This window comes from Thrips palmi, unplaced genomic scaffold (genome assembly GCF_012932325.1).
Source record: "Thrips palmi isolate BJ-2018 unplaced genomic scaffold, TpBJ-2018v1 HiC_scaffold_17, whole genome shotgun sequence".
Lineage (NCBI taxonomy): Eukaryota > Metazoa > Arthropoda > Insecta > Thysanoptera > Thripidae > Thrips > Thrips palmi.
The window spans coordinates 372,131-389,351 of record NW_023144626.1 but is presented as its reverse complement, the minus strand read 5'-3'; the positions used below and the strand labels follow the sequence as shown (position 1 = coordinate 389,351).

Here is a 17,221-nt window from a genome sequence, read left to right as displayed (position 1 = left end):
TGATTCCGCGGAGTCGATTCCGTCGCTCTGTCTCTCTCGCACTCATGGGGCGTGCCGTAAAGGTGCGAGAGAGACAGAGCGACGAATAACGACTCTCGGAATCAGTCTGCTGCTGGGAGTTTGGCAGCCTTGGCCGTGACCACGGTAATGGACTTGCCCTTGCTGCTCGCCGCTGCCCTGCTGCCTGCCTGGCCGAGTGTCGCTTGTTTTTCGCAACCTCCCTCTCGCCAGTGCCGTGCCGTGCCGTGCCGCGGCGCGTATTTGTTTACGTTGCGAACGGCCGGCCGGGCTGCTGGCCGCGCTGGCCGGGCCAGCCACGCTGAAAGGGTGAGGAAAGATGAAGTAGTGCAAACACAGACCGATCCCGAACAGTCGTTGCTCCGTGGCGCTGTCTCTGGCGCACTCGCGGGCCGGCCCGTCGCGGTGCGAGAGAGAGAGAGAGAGAGAGAGAGAGAGAGAGAGAGAGAGGAGAGAGAGAGAGAGAGAGAGAGCGACGAAACGACGACCGTTTCGGAATCATCGGCCGGCAGAAGCAGCGGCGCGGAGGAGCGCCACCTGCACTCGCAGGGATGAGGATGAGGCCCCAAGGCCCGGGGATTATCGATTCCGCCATGCCTGTTTCTAGCAGCGCACAGAACACGCATCGCATCGGACCAGCGTCGGGCAGCGTCACAACAACGCGTGCACCCCCCGCGGCTTCAGTCTCTCTCTCTGTCTCTCTCTCTCACTCGCTCTCTGTCTTTCTCTCCCTCTCTCTCCCTCTCTCTCTCTCTCTCTCTCTCTCTCTCTCTCTCTCTCTCTCTCTCTCTCTCTCTCTCTCTCTCTCTCACTCTCACTCTCTTTATGTCACTCCTCTCTCTGTCGGTCTCTCTCTCTCTCTCACTCTCACCCTGCGCGCGCTCCGTGCTCCGCGCGTACAACCCCTTGTGTCTTTACCAGCATTCCGCTACACTGACTCTGTCTATTCTCACTCCAGCCGGTAGACTGATTCGGGGCAGCTCTGCCGTCGCTGTGTCCTTGTCGCACTCGTGGACGGCGCTCCGGAAGGGTTCAAGAGAGACCGAGAGCGACGTAGGGACCGCTGCGGCGGGTTTGCTTTTGCCCTGCTGTGCGACTTGATGCGCGCTTCAATGCACCCAGCACGGGTGGCTCACCCGGCGGCACGCGGCACTGTCAGGGCGGTTTGCAGCGGACTGATTCCGAGAGTCGATCTCGTCGCTCCGTCTCCCTCGCACATGTGCGGAGCGCCGCATGAGTGCAAGAGAGACAGAGCGACGCGAACGACTCTGTATCAGTGTACAGGGGCGGCCAAAGGGAGACATGCGCCGCGTGGCCAGCAGACGCTTCAGTCTGTCTCTCTCACACCCCTGCCGCACGGAACTCGCGTGCAAGGGAGACAGAGAGCCGAAAATCACTTTTCGGAATCAGGCTGCCTCAAAAGGCCCAGTGTGAGGGGTGGCGACGGCGAAGGAGCTCTTCATTGCGTGACAAAACCATTTGGTGGAGGTCTTCCTCCTACCCGAGCCCGCCCATTGGCTGGCCCAACGCTTTGTCTCGACCCCTACGTGACGCTCCGTGGGCGCGAGAGAGACAGAGCGACCTGGCCCGATGCCCTTATCAGGCCACGCGTGCCCATTAATCGTGTGGGCAGAAAGGGGTTAGTTAGTCTTCTATGCTCCCTTTTCGTTTCGTCCCGCTGACCTCCAGGACCTCCAGGCCCTCTTGGACATCGGGCGTCCTTCGGGGACGCCGCGTCCCCCTTGCACTGTCAAATTTGCTCTCACTTTATAGTGAAATTGAGGATGACAATTCATCACAAATTGATGACATTTTCATCACAAATTGATAACACCTTCATTACTAATTGATGACATTTTCCTCACAAATTTCGCGGGGGTGAAAAAAGAGTCATTGACTGGTTTGACTGCATTCTTAATGATAAGGCAAATTGGCCATGAAATAGTCAACACGTGACACCGAAAATCTTCACAGTGTGGCTCCGCCGCAGAATGAAATTAAAACCGCCTTTCTCCGAAGGGCTGAGAGTAAAGGGCGCCAACGCGACCACGAGATTGTTGCCGTAAAGCAATTCGGTTTAAGTCGCCGTTGTCACCAGGCTCGGCAGCAGGCTCACTCCGGACCGTGCTTTCTGTCTCTCTCGCTCCCACGGGCACTCGGTCAGCTTGCGAGAGAGACAGAGAGACCAGGCACCGTTCGGGATCAACGTGCAGGCCAAGGCCTGACCAAGGCCTGACCAAGGCCTGACCAAGGCTTGCCGTGCTCCAGACGGTGACAGCGCTCACTGAAACAACAGCCACCGGAAATATCCGCAGCGCTCCACTCTGAGCCTCGTATTTTTGGGCCGCAAAACTTCCTGCGGAGATACACAGTACACACACTCTCTCTCCCTCTCTCTTTCTCTCTCTCTCTCTCTCTCTCTCTCTCTCTCTCTCTCTCTCTCTCTCTCTCTCTCTCACACACACACACACACACACCACTCACACACACACACACACACATACACACACACCTACACATACACACACACACACACAGACGCGCCGCTTCGCCACTACACTGCTACGCGGTGTGGAATTGTTTACGCCGCGAGTCTGCGTGCGGCGTTCGGAGGGAATCAAAGAAGGAAGCAGGAAGGACGGAGGGGGAAATGGGAAAATGCCGGGGGGAGGGAAAAATTGCCATTATGTCGGAGAAACTTGCGACCAGCTGCACAATATTATTTCATTGTGGAGCGATTGGTGGCGATGGCGAAGCGCCGGTGGGGGGAATTCCACGTGGAGTGACTGCCAGTGGGAAAGATGAAGTAAAACTTGAAGTAATTTTTCGCGGAGTGCTTGGCTGTGGACCCGAGATTCAAACATTTTTGAGGCATGGAAGCACAAATGACGCGAGAACCGTGGGGAGCATGTTCCGTGCACGGTACGACGACACGCCACATTCCCAAACTGGCTTCCCACCCCCGTACTGTACAGCCTCGACGCGATGAGGTCGAAACTCACACGTCCCTTTGGCACCCGATCCACCTCACTTTTACCGTAAGTAGTTGCAATCTAAATTTCTTAACGAAGAAATATCAACAAAATTCAAAGTAGATAATGGCGCAAGCATAATACGATCGTAGTTTTTCTTTTGATTTAAATTTTTGAAAGTTTTTCTTACAATGAAAATGCAAACAAGATTCCTTTCATGGACAAGTTTTGCTCCCTACCGCTTCCTACTGTCTCTGAGTTCACGTCAAGACACCTCAAATTTCATCAGGAATTTAGAGCGTTGTCTCAATTTTCTTCCAGTGAGGAAGAAAAGTGCGATTCTGGGAAAGCGAGACGCCACCGGAAAAACCCGCGAAAGCGGCGCGCCTTTTGATGAAGGCCGTCCTTTCTCCGCAATAATCATTAAAACGAAAGCGCTTCCTCCCGAAAGCCAGGCGGACTGTAATCACAGTTGCGGTGTAATCCTCGCGGGCAGCTGGCAAAATAACAAGCATTCAAACTCCTGGCGCGGGCATCCTGTCGCTCCGCGTCTCTCTCTCTCTCTCTCTCTCTCTCTCTCTCTCTCTCTCTCTCTCTCTCTCTCTCTCTCTCTCTCTCTCTCTTTCTCGCTCTCTCTTTCTCTCTCTCTCTCTCTCTCCTCTCTCTCTCTCTCTCTCTCTCTCTCTCTCTCTCTCTCTCTCTCTCTCTCTCTCTCTCTCTCTCTCCGTTCGGTCCGAAAGCGCTTTGAGGGCCATGCCACAGTGAAGGCGTTCGTTAGCGTCCCGCGTCCATGAACCGCGCCTCCCGGTGTGACCCGCAACCTTCATAGCATTGCCACCAAAGGTAAACAATTCCCTCATAAAAAAACGTTAAAATTAAGTTGTGTGCGAAGGCGAGTCGGGCGTAAAAACACGACAATGCTTGCTTGCCCACCTCCAAAACGACGGCAGCGCACTTATTGCGAGAGGAGCACAAATAATGGGAGAATATTGTTTTCGCGGGGACGGGCCGGGAGCCGTGAGCCTTGTGCGACAGTGTTAAAAAAATTGAATGGAAACGCCTGGAACCGAACGTGCCTTCCAAAGCTCGGTCGGGAGTTAAAGCCTTCGTTGTTAAACATTTCAAATTTGAAATTTGCACTAAATTCACTGGTAAAACTAAAGCGGAGCATTACCCTCTGTTTTCAAGCGTAATCAGTTTACGCTTGAAACCAAGCGTAACAAGCTCATCCGCCAAGATTTCCCCCATCTAAATGCATGGGGAAATTTCCAGAGTATGCTTGTTTTCAAGCGTAACGTCTTCAAGCGTATGCTTGACTCAAGCATAGTGTTACGCTTTAGTTTTACCAGTGTGTACATGGATGCAGTTTATGGGGATTCCTCGGGGATCGCAGTGGTCAATTTTGCACCATAAGCGATTTTAGCAGTTTAAAAGACTTTTTTAAGAGTGGAGGAGGGGGATTGCAGCCTTCAAAGGCCATGCTAGCTAATGGGCGAAAATAGATTTTTCACCATTGCAGCCCCGCAGAAAACCCATTGCAAACACATTCGTTTGCTTAGTGGCAGTTCGTAATACAAAGTAGTTACTCTCAAGTTGCGAAGAACTTGTTTGTATCACCACTTCTGCTGAACTTGCAAACCACGTGTTTGTATTACAGGCCACTTCTTCGCATCTTGCCACGTTTTATGGAGGCAAGGAGTTAACTAGACTGTAGTATTATGCACGAAGTATTTTGAGCAAGGTTTCAACTTTTTAGTTTGTCATACGTATAAATAGTTCGTAAATTAGCTTTACGTAAATTGGTTTAAGAAAATTAATTTCTTAGTAAGCTTAGTGTGCTCCAATTACTTTTTTATATGAAGCTATTCTACTTCGTAAGGCTTAAGTTTGTAAGGTGTTCAGAGAGTGTATCCCTCTTCGCAAGCTGCGAGTGAAAAAGTTCATGATGCGAACAACACGTTCTTTGCAACGTTCCACAAGAGTGTCCACCCTTAAAACCTTACGAAGTATTTTGAGCATACATACACTGGTAAAACTAAAGCGTAACACTATGCTTGAGTCAAGCATACGCTTGAAGACGTTGCGCTTGAAATCAAGCATACTCTGGAAATTTCCCCATGCATTTAGATGGGGGTAATCTTGGCGGATGAGCCTGTTACGCTTGGTTTCAAGCGTAAACTGATTACGCTTGAAAACAGAGGGTAATGCTCCGCTTTAGTTTTACCAGTGTACGTACTAACTAATTTACTTTGTTACACGAAGATATAGTTCGTAAATTACGAAGTATTTTCTTTGTAAGCTTAAAACGCTAAATAAAGCCTTAAAACGTTTTAAATTGTGAAATTTCTGAGTAAAGCAAGGTGTACTCACCCGTACTCATGTACTAATTCTGGTGTACACATTGTGTACACCAGAACGCCGAGTGATTCACCCCTCGTTAAAATGTACTTTGTTCTAACAAACTGCTTTGCTTTGTAAGGCCTGAAATAGTTTGTAAAGTTTTCTCAGTGTGCAGGAAGCGAAAATAGTAGTATGGGACCTGTCGTTGGGCTTTACTGGCAGCAATTAGCCGCATGACGTCCTCTGGCCTGGATAAAAGGATGGAGGAGGTAATCTTGCCTGTCCAGCTGGCCCTATGTCTGGGCCTGGTGGCCTGGTGGGCCTGTCGAGCCCGGCCCTGTTCACTCACCTGTCGGGCCGCTCATGGCCAGTGACACGCAGTGACCCAGGTGTGTCGGCCAGGCGGGCGCAGGTGATGCAGTAATCCGTCGGCCAGAGGCCCAGGGCCGCGAGGCGAGGCACTACTCTGTATCACTCGAGTCCGGACGAGGCCGACTCAGGGCGCGGCACGAAGGGGAGCGTTCGCGGTGCGTCGCGGTGGTCCGCGGCCCGCGCGGCTCGGCGTCGTGGTCGTCGTCGTCGGTCTCGGCGTGAGCGGCGCGGCGGTCAGCGGCGAGGCGCGGCGGGCGTGGAGTCGGTGAGGACTGCGCGGGGCTCGGCGCGGCGAGGGGGCGCGTGGAGCCGAGCCGCGCAGCGCCAGGGGTGGGGGCGGCACTGCCACCCCCGCCACCGCCACCGCCCCACCCTGCCCCCACCACCGCGACGCACCGATACCAGCGCTTTTCCATATTCCAGTTGAACTTTCCGCGGTTTTGCGCTTCCCCTCATGTTCCTCAAAGCCCGCCAAGCTCGCCCCGAGCTTCTTCTCTCGCGCCGCCGCCGGCAAAGTCATTTCCCCGCCACCGGGAACTAATTTCCACACTTGAAACACCTCCAGGGCCCGAGACTCCCAAGACGCCACCCCGCGGGGCCCGCCCCGCCTCGCCCCGAGCAGATGCCGCGGCGTGACAGAAATTCCAGTGCGCTGGGGATTGCCCCGGCAGCCTGGAAGCGTCACTTTAAAATTCTGGGGAAAGAAGAGAAGGCCGTCTGAGAGTGTTCCTTCCGCGCGAGACACGGAGTAAGGCAAATCCGCGATTTAGTATGCGCTGTCCGAGAGAAAAAAGAAAGGTTATTGTTGAAGTCGAAACGTTTCCACTCATGCGTGTCTGACCTAACCTAACTAACCATTCAGTTTTAAAAATGACAGCGAACAGGATTCACGATGTCTTGCACAGGACCTAGTTACTGCGACGACCGTGTTATTATTTTTTAAACCGGTCCCCTCGGCGGACCGTCTTCCTCCATTCATTATAGTGCCTGGAAGGCTCGCTGGAAGGGATTTTCCGCTTCCTCCACCCGCCGGCTCCAGACGGCCTATGCAGAGTGACTTCGAACCGTGTTGTCGTCGCTCTGTCTCTCTCGCTCCCACTGAGCGTCTTGGAGGGGTGCGAGAGAGAAAGAGCGACAAAACACTCCTGTTCGGAATCAGTCTGCTACGCCTACACTTTGTTTTGGTTGTGACTTTGGCGCTACACTGCTCCGCACCACGCTGGTCCAGCGTCCTGTTCTCACGCCTTGCTCTGGAAAATAAATTCCAGGTGGAGGGCATCCACTGTGGTTTTTGCTCTGCTACGTACGAGCAACACGTGATTCACCGGGTACACACTCCAAATTGAAAGGCGGTAATATTTCCACCCTTTTGTGGCGGTACTTTTTTAAAAGGCGGGCTCCAGATTTTACCGCCTTTGGGAAGGCGGTATAGTTTTACTGCCACAAAAAGGCGGTACATCATCAGGCCAGGAGAAAAAATAGTTTGAGGTACTTGAATGGCGGTATGAAGTTACCGCCAATTAAGAGAAGGAATTTTCATTACCGCTAATAAATATTACCGCCAATGGACAGGAGACCATTTTGTACTGTCAATACGGGGAAGTGTGGTCATATATGTATAGCACCGCTCTAAACCATAATGTTGTACCACATTGCAAGCAAGAATTATAATTACCGCTTATTGCGAGCAGTAAATTTTGTTTCCGTTTTTAAACTAAGAGGTCCTTGTTCACTTGGCAGAGCCGCTAACATTCAGTTTCCTGAAGTCAGATGTACTCACATTAATCACTGTGGCACTGCTTCTTTGATGAAATTAGCAGAAATGTTGAGGTAACTCATAAAGCTTGTATTCAAACATGTAGCATTGTACACTGTTAAACTGGGCCCAGAGCACAGGAGCTCAGACCACAGACTGTGTTGATGAACTTCTATAAAATTTTTACAGTTAATCCACTTCACTCGCAGTTTTACAGTTGCTTCCATGGTAAAGAACAATCCTCGCCCACACTGGACCCCGTTGGCACCAGACGTCATTGCCCAAAACTAGAAGAAACTGAATAATATTGATATGCATGCACAGTAACAGGCGGCCATTTTCTTTCTGCAACTTGTTTTGTTGACGCGACGAGTGACTGCGAATATCTGATATTTTTATGGGCAGTTACGGGTCGGCTGTACGCACGACATAGGCAGTATTCGCAGTTAGAGGCCTACAAAAACAAAAGCAGAACCACGGAGCAGAATGGTGGCAGAACTAACCTGAAAATCAGAGACAAAGGGCTGCCGTCGGTTCGTGTTTTTGTCCAATATCCATAAATATAATCAAGTTTCCTCTGGTTTTGTGAGATGGCGACCTTTTGCCAACTGTGTCGTGCGTGGGCGAAGATTGTTTGCTATCATCCAAGCTACAGTGAAAGTGCGTGTAAAATGAGAAAACCGTCAAAACTTCATAAGTTTATCACATCTGTGCTGCACCAAGCCCAGTTTACCAGTGCAGAAAGCTTCAAGATTTGATGCTATCTGTTTTGGGTGACTCAACCTGTTTGCCATATTTATCTTCTGAGCAGCAGTTTCACTGCTGTGCACTCAATCATGATTCATGTGAGTACATCTGACTTCAAGAAAACTGAATGACAGCGGCTATGCTATGCAAGTATGGACCTCTCAGTTTATGAGCGTCACAACTGTCGTTTCTCTTAAGAGTCCCCAGTGGGCCTGACAACCTACACCGGTAATTAGAAAAGTTTTCTATTGATTTTGTGTGCAATCATAATCTAGTAACTTATCCAATCTGCCATGAATTCACACATCACCTAGGATATATTAACAATTTTGGATTCAGCGAGACATTTATATCTGACCACAATGGTACAGTGCAGGCGGTAAATCAAACAACCGCCTTTTGATGAGCGGTATTGATGGCTTGTGTTTGGCGGTAATTTAGGTACTCCCTCTGACTGGCGGTACTGATTCAATGTTTTAATAACTGATGGAATAGTTGTGGCGGTAAATGAAAGTACCGCCTTTGATTGGTGGTAATGATGGCATGTATAAGGCGGTAATTTCAATACCGCCTTTTTTGATACATTTGTACCGCCTTTCAATTTGGAGTGCAGGGGTTGTCACAGGGAGTCGTTTTCGTCACTTTGTCTTCTCTACCGCACTCAGGGGGCGTCCCGCTAAGGTGCGAGAGAGACAGAGCGACGAAAACGACACTCAGTCTGCAGGTCACGCTGTGATTGGTGGGCGAACATGCGACCAAACTTACGTCATTTTGGAGGGCCGAGGGCCTTCCAGGGCCCCGCCCCCTTTCCCTCATGTCGTCTCTCTCGCTCTGACAATGCAGATGAAACGCTATGTCCGCACTCCACACTCTTCCGGTGGCGAACGGAATTCAGGAGAAAGCACTCGCAAACAAGCGAAGCACACACAATCCACAAAACAAACGCCATGCGGGTGGTGAAGGTGATGAGCTGTTGTTGGCGCCACAGCGCTGCGTTTCTTGGACTTTTTAACAGTGCCACGACTATGGGCCTACACTCTGTACGCAGAGCCTCGACACTTTTAGATGGATCTCATTAAAAAGAGATATCACACTGCGAAGAGGGCGCACAAAAATGCGAGCTTGACGCCTGGACAAAAATGCAAAGAGAACTAGCGGAAAAACAAAAAAGCATGATCTTATGCACACACGCACACAGACACACACACACGCGCGCACACCAGTGCTCGTCACGGAGAAAGTTATAGGCAGGCAGCCAGTGTGACCCTGAGTGACACGCGGACGCACGCGGCGCCACGGTCACCAGAGCGTCACGCGGCGCTGAGGCTGTGCTCCAGGCCGCGCTCCAGGCCGGCGTGACGGTGAGCCGCACCCGGACTTTCAGCGCGCACTCAGTCCGTGCCCAGCCTCCCGCCGACGAGCACCTGGAGCACGCCGTCAGCGCCGTCACCGAGGCCACGTCGGGCACCTCGAGCACGCCGTCAGCGCCGTCACCGAGGCCAGTGCCGTCACCGAGGCCACGACGGGCATTTCGAGCACGCCGTCAGCGCCCTCACCGAGGCCACGTCGGGCACCTCGAGGCCACGTCGGGCACCTTGAGCACGCCGTCAGTGCCGTCACCGAGGCCACGACGGGCACCTCGAGCACGCCGTCAGCGCCGTCACCGAGGCCACGGGTAGTGCCGCGCGCGCGTCCGTCATCGCCGTCTAGGAGTACGCCGAGGAGGTGTTTGCTGGTGCAGCAAGGAGTGCAGTGCAGTGAAGTGCAACGTGCGCGCCGCCATGACCCCCCTGGCCGCCTGAGGGGCGCCGTGCCGGCCATGCCGCCACCGCGGCCAGCGAGCTGATGGCGGCCGGGGCGCGGGCCGAGGGGCGCGGCCAGGGCGGGCGCGGCGGCCGGGGCGGCGCGGTGGTCGCGGGCCGGGTGTGGACCGACCCGGCCTCCGGATGGCCCTTCCGAGCCCCGCGGAGGAGCAGGGGCACCAGCAGCGAGAGCTTCGGCATCTTCAGGTCGTCCGGCCGGCCGGGCAGGACGACGGACAGCCATGGCGTCAAGGACACGCCGCGGCACGCCACCCGCTGGGCGGTGTTCGCCGTGCTCGCCGCCATGCTCACGCTCTTCGTAAGTACACTGCAGCAAAGGGAGGGTGGAGCGCATAGCGCCTGCGCAGTGCCACCCCAATGCACGCCTGCTTCGAGCAGAGCGACGGATGCCTACCTCCCAGGCGATCCGAGAGTTGTTTTCGCCGCTCTGTCTCTGCCGCACCTATGCGGAACGCCCCCTGAGTGCGACAGAGACAGAGCGACCAAAACGACTCTCGGTATCAGCCTGCTGGTAGAACTAAACGACGCCTCCCGGCAAAAGAGGCCTATCTTTCCCGCACATCTCTAGACAGTCCTACCTCTTCCGCACCGGCCTAGTCAGCCCTATCTTTCCTCTACGTCTCTAGAACGTTTTATCTTTCTGGCGCCCGGCCCCTAAAACGAGACATCTTCTTCAGACGCTCTTTTGGGAGCTACCTTTCACTGTCTGCATACCTTCGGTGGCCTGATCCGCACACTTGACTTCAGGTGTAAACCGTAGTTGTTTGCTCGTGCTATAGTAATTCAGTTCTACCGGTGTCGCGCGCGTCGCTTAGATTGCCTGCCACCTTCGCTGCCACCGCCAATCGGCCCTCCAGCACACTGCCGGCACGGCGCGGCCCAACAACACAATCGGGACTTCCCTCCTTCACTTCCCCTCCCCCGAGCCTTTTCTATCCAGAACGGATGGCGCGATTGTTGTACGAGTGGGAATAAGGCGCGAAAGGGAGGGGGGAGGGGGAGAGAGAGGGAGAGGGAGAGGGAGGGGGAGAGAGAGAGAGAGAGAGAGAGAGAGAGAGAGAGAGAGAGAGAGAGAGAGAGAGAGAGAGAGAGAAGGGGAGAGTGACGCGGAAAACGGATAAGTTGCCTATCTCCTCCTCGCGCAGCTGGGGCGGGTGCGGGTCGGGGGGCTTGCAGTGGAGGGGCAGGGGGAGAGGAAGGGGGAGGCAAATTTAGTGTTTCCTACACGGGTCCCTCGCACACGTCACTTGCTATGCATGGAGTCACAACTTGAGAGGGAAAGGGGGTTAAGGATACCAGAGTATCGCGAGTATCGTCTGTGTGCGTGTGTGTTGGGGTGATAACGCTGATAATAGCGCGCGCGCGTGCGTGTGTGTGTGTGTGTGTGTGTGTGTGTGTGTGTGTGTGTGTGTGCGCGCGTGCGCGCCTGTGTGTGTATCTGCGTGAAGGGGTGGGGGCGGGGGAAGGGCCCTGTGGAAGCTATTATCGCTCGTCCAGGGTGAGGGGTGGGGATTTCGCTGCTGCATTTTCGGCGTGTTGAGGGAGGTGCGAGTTATGCGGACAATATCTGCGTCGCGGTGGCCGTGGCCGTGGCTGAGGCCGTGGCTGAGGCCGTGGCCGTGCTCGGCTCGATGGCACATCTTGATGCACCGCCATTATTGAATGTGGGAGTATGCAGGGAATGCGGCAAGCCTCGGGCAAGCCACGACGACCTTGGTCGAGGCCGGCCGAGGCCTTGGCGGTGCAAACCTCTCCGTGGAGGTCATCGAGGTCATAGAGTTTCCCTTATTGCTCGCCTCACTGCGCCAAGGTGGCGGCAGCTGCCTGGAGAAGTTCAAGGGCGGATTCAAAGGGGCCTTTCACCCCACCCTCTTTCTTTTCACCCTAGAGAGCCGCCTAAAAACTAGGCAAAAGGCAACACTTTGCCCAATCAGGCAAAAAGCAACTCACTGCCTTATCTATTAGGCAAAAAGTGCTACTTTACTCCTACCTCGATCCCCCTTAGAGACGTCATTGGACCAGTTCAAGGACTTGAACGATAGCGAGGCCTCCATCCGTCGCGAAAAGAAAGCTCTTAAGACGGGCGCTCTCGACAGCGAACTCATTTTCCGTCAGTCTGGATGTTGTTGTTGATTTAGCCGACACCCGACGATCTGTGCCAGATTGCTACGGGTATAGAAAGTGTCACCCGTCAAGCCTGACAGCGGCACGCTGCAGCAAAGGCTCCGGGCGAGACGAGGATTATCTTGTTTCGGCGATTGGTTAGAAAAAGACTGTAATTAAATAGCACGCCAGCACCCCGTTCATCAGAGAATACGTCAAAGTTTCATAAAAAGAAGTTCAGGGGTCAAGGCACGATCGTGGGTCAGGGTGGCCGGGCGACTAAACCTTCCATTAAACTTGAATATTTTGTTTTGTTTTGTTTGTAGATTTGCCTGCTGTTTGTGGACTTTACCCAGACCGCGCGGAGCCCCTCGAGGAGGGCGGTGAACGTGACGGACAGGTCGGCCGCAGTGGAGGACGGCAGGAGGCAGGGGGAGGAGGACGGGTGGGGCCAGGGGCGGGGGGAGGGGCGGGGGGAGGGGCGGGAGCCTGTCCGGCGACGCGGGCAGGAGACGCCGCCGCACCGCCGCCCGCGCCCCTTCTCCTACCCCATCCCACACCGCGGCGACTACGGTCGGTCGCTCAAGGGCCACGACGAGCCCGCCCGGGAGCCTGGACAGCCTGGGCACCCTGGTGCGGGGCTTGGCGTCGGCGAGAGCAGCGACGAGGCCGCGCACCACCAGGACGACGTCGTGGAGGACGACTTGGAGAGGCAGTACGGCGCCGAAGACGAACCTGAAGAGTATTTGACGAGGCGGGACGACGTCGAAGACGAACCTGAGGACTATTTGGCGAGGCGTGACGACGTCGAAGATGCATCTGACGACCATTTGGCGAGGCAGATGGACGCTGAAGACGAACCTGCGCACGGCACCGTTGACGAGGACCATGGGCACACCGAGGACGCCGAGGACTACGGGGGCGGGCAGAGGGACGAGGACTACTACGACGCTCCGCCGACGGGGCGCGCCTATCGCTCCCTTGCGGTGGACCACGCCGGGGACACCGACGTGGAACCGCCGTCCGCGCCGTCAGGGAACGACGGCGACGTGCAGGGTCGGGAGGTCAACATCGTAGAGCCACAAGGCGGCGAGGAGTCGCCGCACGACGAGGAGGGCGTCGAAGTGTCAACAGAACCGCCGCCGTACGCCGCGCCGCTGTCCGCCGAGGATAGGTCGGACGACGGGCAGCCCGACGACGCCGTGGCGCTGCCCTACCACGTCGGCCTGGACGTCAACTGGCCCAGGGCGGACGAGCCACTGCAGCAGCAGCGGGCGCGGGAGCGGTGGCTGGAGCGCATGCAGGAGGAGCTGCAGTCCTCGCTGAAGGCCGCGCGGCGCCACCAGGACTTGCAGCGCAGGAACGGCGTGTTCGCCGAGCTCGGCACCATCCAGGGCGAGCAGATGGTGCTGCCGCACTACACCGTGCAGGACAACCTCGGGCCCGTCCTGTTCCCCGCCAGCACCAAGCAGCACCAGCAGCAGCTGGACGTGTCGGGGACACACTTCGTGCCCAAGAAGCTCATGAAGCTGATGGTGTCCCTCCAGGGCGGCGGCAACAAGCCCTGGGCCTTCCCGCAGCAAGTCAGCCAGGCCCCGAACCAGTACCTGGTCGTCAACAACAAGGGCGTCGTCATCCCGCACAGCGTCAACTTCCCCGACATCGTCAAGACGGCCAACTTCCCGCAGCTGCAGCCCTACCGCAACCCGCACAGCAGCAGCAACAAGCACCTGCAGGACGTCGCCAACTACCTCAAGAGCAAGGGCTACGTGGTGGGGGGCCGGCGGCCGTACGCGTGGAGCGGCGCCGCGCTCAAGAAGGCCGCCAAGGTGACCGGCGTGTACGGCGGCCAGCAGATGCAGCAGGCCGTGCCGCAGGAGGCGTTCCCGTTCCCGCGCCCCGAGCCCTACGTCAACGACATGGCCTTCATGGACTCGGCCGAGTCCATGGAGCGTCCCGGGCCGGACTCGCACTACAACGGCCACGCCTACGTCGCGGACCCCTTCCACCCCTACAAGCCTTCCGACCCCACCGAGATCAACCACATGGCCTCGGCCATGGACTCGGAGGTGTCCGCGTCGGCGAGCTCCGAGTCCGTGCGGCACTCCGGCTTCGTGGACGAGGTGGGCGAGCCGTTCGCGCCGGCGGGGCGGCCTGCGCTGCCGGGGCTGCCCGGCCTGGCCGTGCCGCCGGGGCGGTTCGCGCGGCACCGCCACCCCTTCCTGCAGCCGGGCGGGCCGCAGTACACCGAGGCCACGTTCAAGCCGCTCGGCCCGGACACGGCGGCGTCGACGACCCCGGCGGCCTCGGACGCGGCGTGGCGGGGCGCGGCTGGCAAGTCGGTGCCGCCGCTCAGCGTCATGCTGGAGATCTTCCCCATGGGGCAGGCCAAGGCCAACGACGGCGCCGCCACCGTCATGTGGAACAACCTCCCCGTGGCGGCGCTGCGGCCGGTGGTTCGTCGGCCGCCCAGCGTCACGGCGCAGCAGGCCGTGGCCCAGCATGTGGCGGCGCAGCACGCCGCGCAGCACGCCGTGGCGCACCAGGCCGAGAGCAGCCTGCGGAGGCCCGTCGCCCTGCCGTTCGACCCCATGTCGCTGGCCGCCGCCTCGCCCGTGGCCTCCAGCGCGTCCTCCGGCGCGAACCGCTTCCCCGTGCTCATGCAGGGCCAGCTCTCGGCCGGCAACGGCCAGCCCTTCGGAGTGACGCTGTCCGGCCTGCAAGGCCTGCAGTCGCTCGCCGGCATGCCCATGCTCGACTCCAAGCACAAGATGGTGGTGCACCTCAACTTCTACCCCAAGAAGTCCGTCAGCCTACCCATGCGCTTCAGGTATGGAAAAAACCAAAGTTGCTGATTGTCATTCATGTGTGTCGGTTAGTGCGGGGAAGAACCGAACTCCATGGGGGAAATCCGAGGGCCAACAACTTGAATTTTGGTGTACAATTCCCTCGAAATAACGTGAAATAACGGTGAAATAACGTGAAATAACGTAGAAATGAAGCTGAAATAACGATGAAATAACGTGAAATTACGCGATACAACGTTGAAAGACCCTCGAAATAACGTTGAAATAACGTGATATAACGTGAATTTAGAATAATGGTGAACAAATTTTGCGAGGTTGTTTGCCTTTGGAAAATCAGACGCCCTACCAGTGACACCCATTTTAATACTGGACTGTCTTATTTTGAGACTCACTTATACCCTAGTAGTACGTGATAGTGTAGAGACCATTAACTTAGGGAACGTTTCCAGGTATCAAAAGGAGACAATTCAGTCTAAAATCTCTCTCCACCTTAACCCTACATAGCTCAATTTTTTTTTTGTGCGCTAATGAATGCTCTACATTACAGGGACTCAGGAACCTCTGATAACATCGGCCAGGGTGCGTCCATCCTCCAAGGAGGGACCTTCGCCCAGCGGAGGCAATGTGAGTTTTTGAAATTTTATTTGCCTTTCGGGGAAATTAAAATGGGTGCTCGTTTCTTATTGTTGTTGGAAACATTCCAGCCGTGCCAGAGGACCAGGCGGCAGACCCGTTGGGCTCGGTGGCGGTGGACCTGGCCCCGCTGCTGCAGTCCCTGCCGCCGGACATGCAGGGCCACCTCATGGCCATCCTGCAGACGTACCAGCGCGCCGCGCCGGCCAAGGACACCGTCAGGGACGCCGTCAGGGACGGTGGCAGGGACGGCGGCAGGGACGGCCTCCGGGACGCGCGGAGCGACGAGTACCTCGACGAGGACTCCGACGTGGACAGCAGTGGTGAGTCCGCGGAGGAGTACGACGACGAGGCTCTCCTCGGCGGCCGGCGGCCGAAAACCAAAGACCAGCGGCCGGTGCCCAGGACGGCCGGCGGCGTCGACGCCGAGCCCTCGTTCAACAGCGTGGAGGACAGCGGCGAGGTGCCGAGCGTACCGCAGCACGTCGCCGACTGGCTGGCCGCGTCCGCGCCGAAGAAGACCGCCAAGGCCGAGCAGACGCCGGCCGCCGCCAAGGACAGCGGCTCGTACTTCGACGTCCAGGAGGACGCCGACAAGGACGACTCCGTCGAGGACACGACGCAGCCCGCCATCACGGACGAGGAGGCCGCCAAGGCCAACAAGCGCTTCATGGAGGAGGTGGAGGAGGCCCTGAGGGACCGCATGACCCTGTGGCGGCACTGGAAGCAGATGCAGCAGCAGCAGAAGGGCTCCAAGTGGAAGCGGAAGAAGACGCCGCCGCGGACGCAGAGGGACAGTCTCGCTTACAGTGACGCGGTCGACGACGTGGTGTCGCTGGCGGAGGGGGCGTCGTCTGCTGTGCCCAAAAACCATCGTTTGAATTGAAGCAGAAAAATTCGTCGCCATTCAGTCGATAGGTACAAATTAGTTACAGTAAAAACCGAATTCAAAAACAACTAGGGAAATAGGCTAATTATTTATTGTATTTAAAAGTGGCATTGGTGTGTGTTTTTGACGTGGGCACAAAATTAGAGATTGGTTTCCAAAACCAGCAGGACTGGTTGAAAAATGTACGTTGTACAGAATCTCCAGTTTTTTACCCGCGTCAAAACGATTCCTCGTGCGAAATCGGAATATTGTTGTTGTTGTAGTGAACACTACTGCGTATATGTTTCCCTGGCAGCACCGTTGTGCACAACGGTACGACCACCTGAAATACAGACGACATGTGGAGTGGAATGATGTGAGTGTGTGTGCTGTTCATTTCGCCGCCGCAATGTAGGCCCACGATTGAGGGCGCCGCCTCAGCGCCATGTTCGCGCGGCGCCACACAGTGTGCCACACACGCTCTGACAATCACAGTCTAGTTAACGACTTAATTAGAGCCCTTCCAGGCCAGCCAGGCCGGGCAGGCCAGCCAGGCCACCCACGTCTCCAGGTTGATGAGGGCGGGGATAAACATTGCCAGACACGTGTGCCAGGCGGCCTCACGCCAAGCAGCGGCTTCCTTTCTTCTGTCTTCCGCTCTCACTTTTTCTTCGGCGACGCGCTGCGCTCGGGACTGTCGCTGTCGCTGTCGGCGTTCTCCTTGTCGTCGTCGGCGCGCCGCGGCTTCTTCCGGAGGGTCTTGGGGCGCGCGCCGCCGACGG

General features: G+C 56.2%; 1 protein-coding gene across 1 annotated transcript in view; it reads left to right on the top strand.

Moving 5' to 3' along the window:
- LOC117643925 overlaps nucleotides 1–16,700 on the top strand; it is a 19,659-nt gene extending 2,959 nt beyond the window's left edge. The window contains exons 3-7 of the mRNA XM_034383112.1: nucleotides 10,215–10,326; nucleotides 12,458–12,514; nucleotides 12,719–14,961; nucleotides 15,486–15,562; nucleotides 15,643–16,700. Coding sequence (XP_034239003.1) covers nucleotides 10,215–10,326; nucleotides 12,458–12,514; nucleotides 12,719–14,961; nucleotides 15,486–15,562; nucleotides 15,643–16,457 — 3,304 coding nt within the window. The 3' untranslated portion in view covers nucleotides 16,458–16,700. The remainder of the gene's footprint in view (nucleotides 1–10,214; nucleotides 10,327–12,457; nucleotides 12,515–12,718; nucleotides 14,962–15,485; nucleotides 15,563–15,642) is intronic.
- The last annotated feature ends 521 nt before the right edge of the window (nucleotides 16,701–17,221 follow it).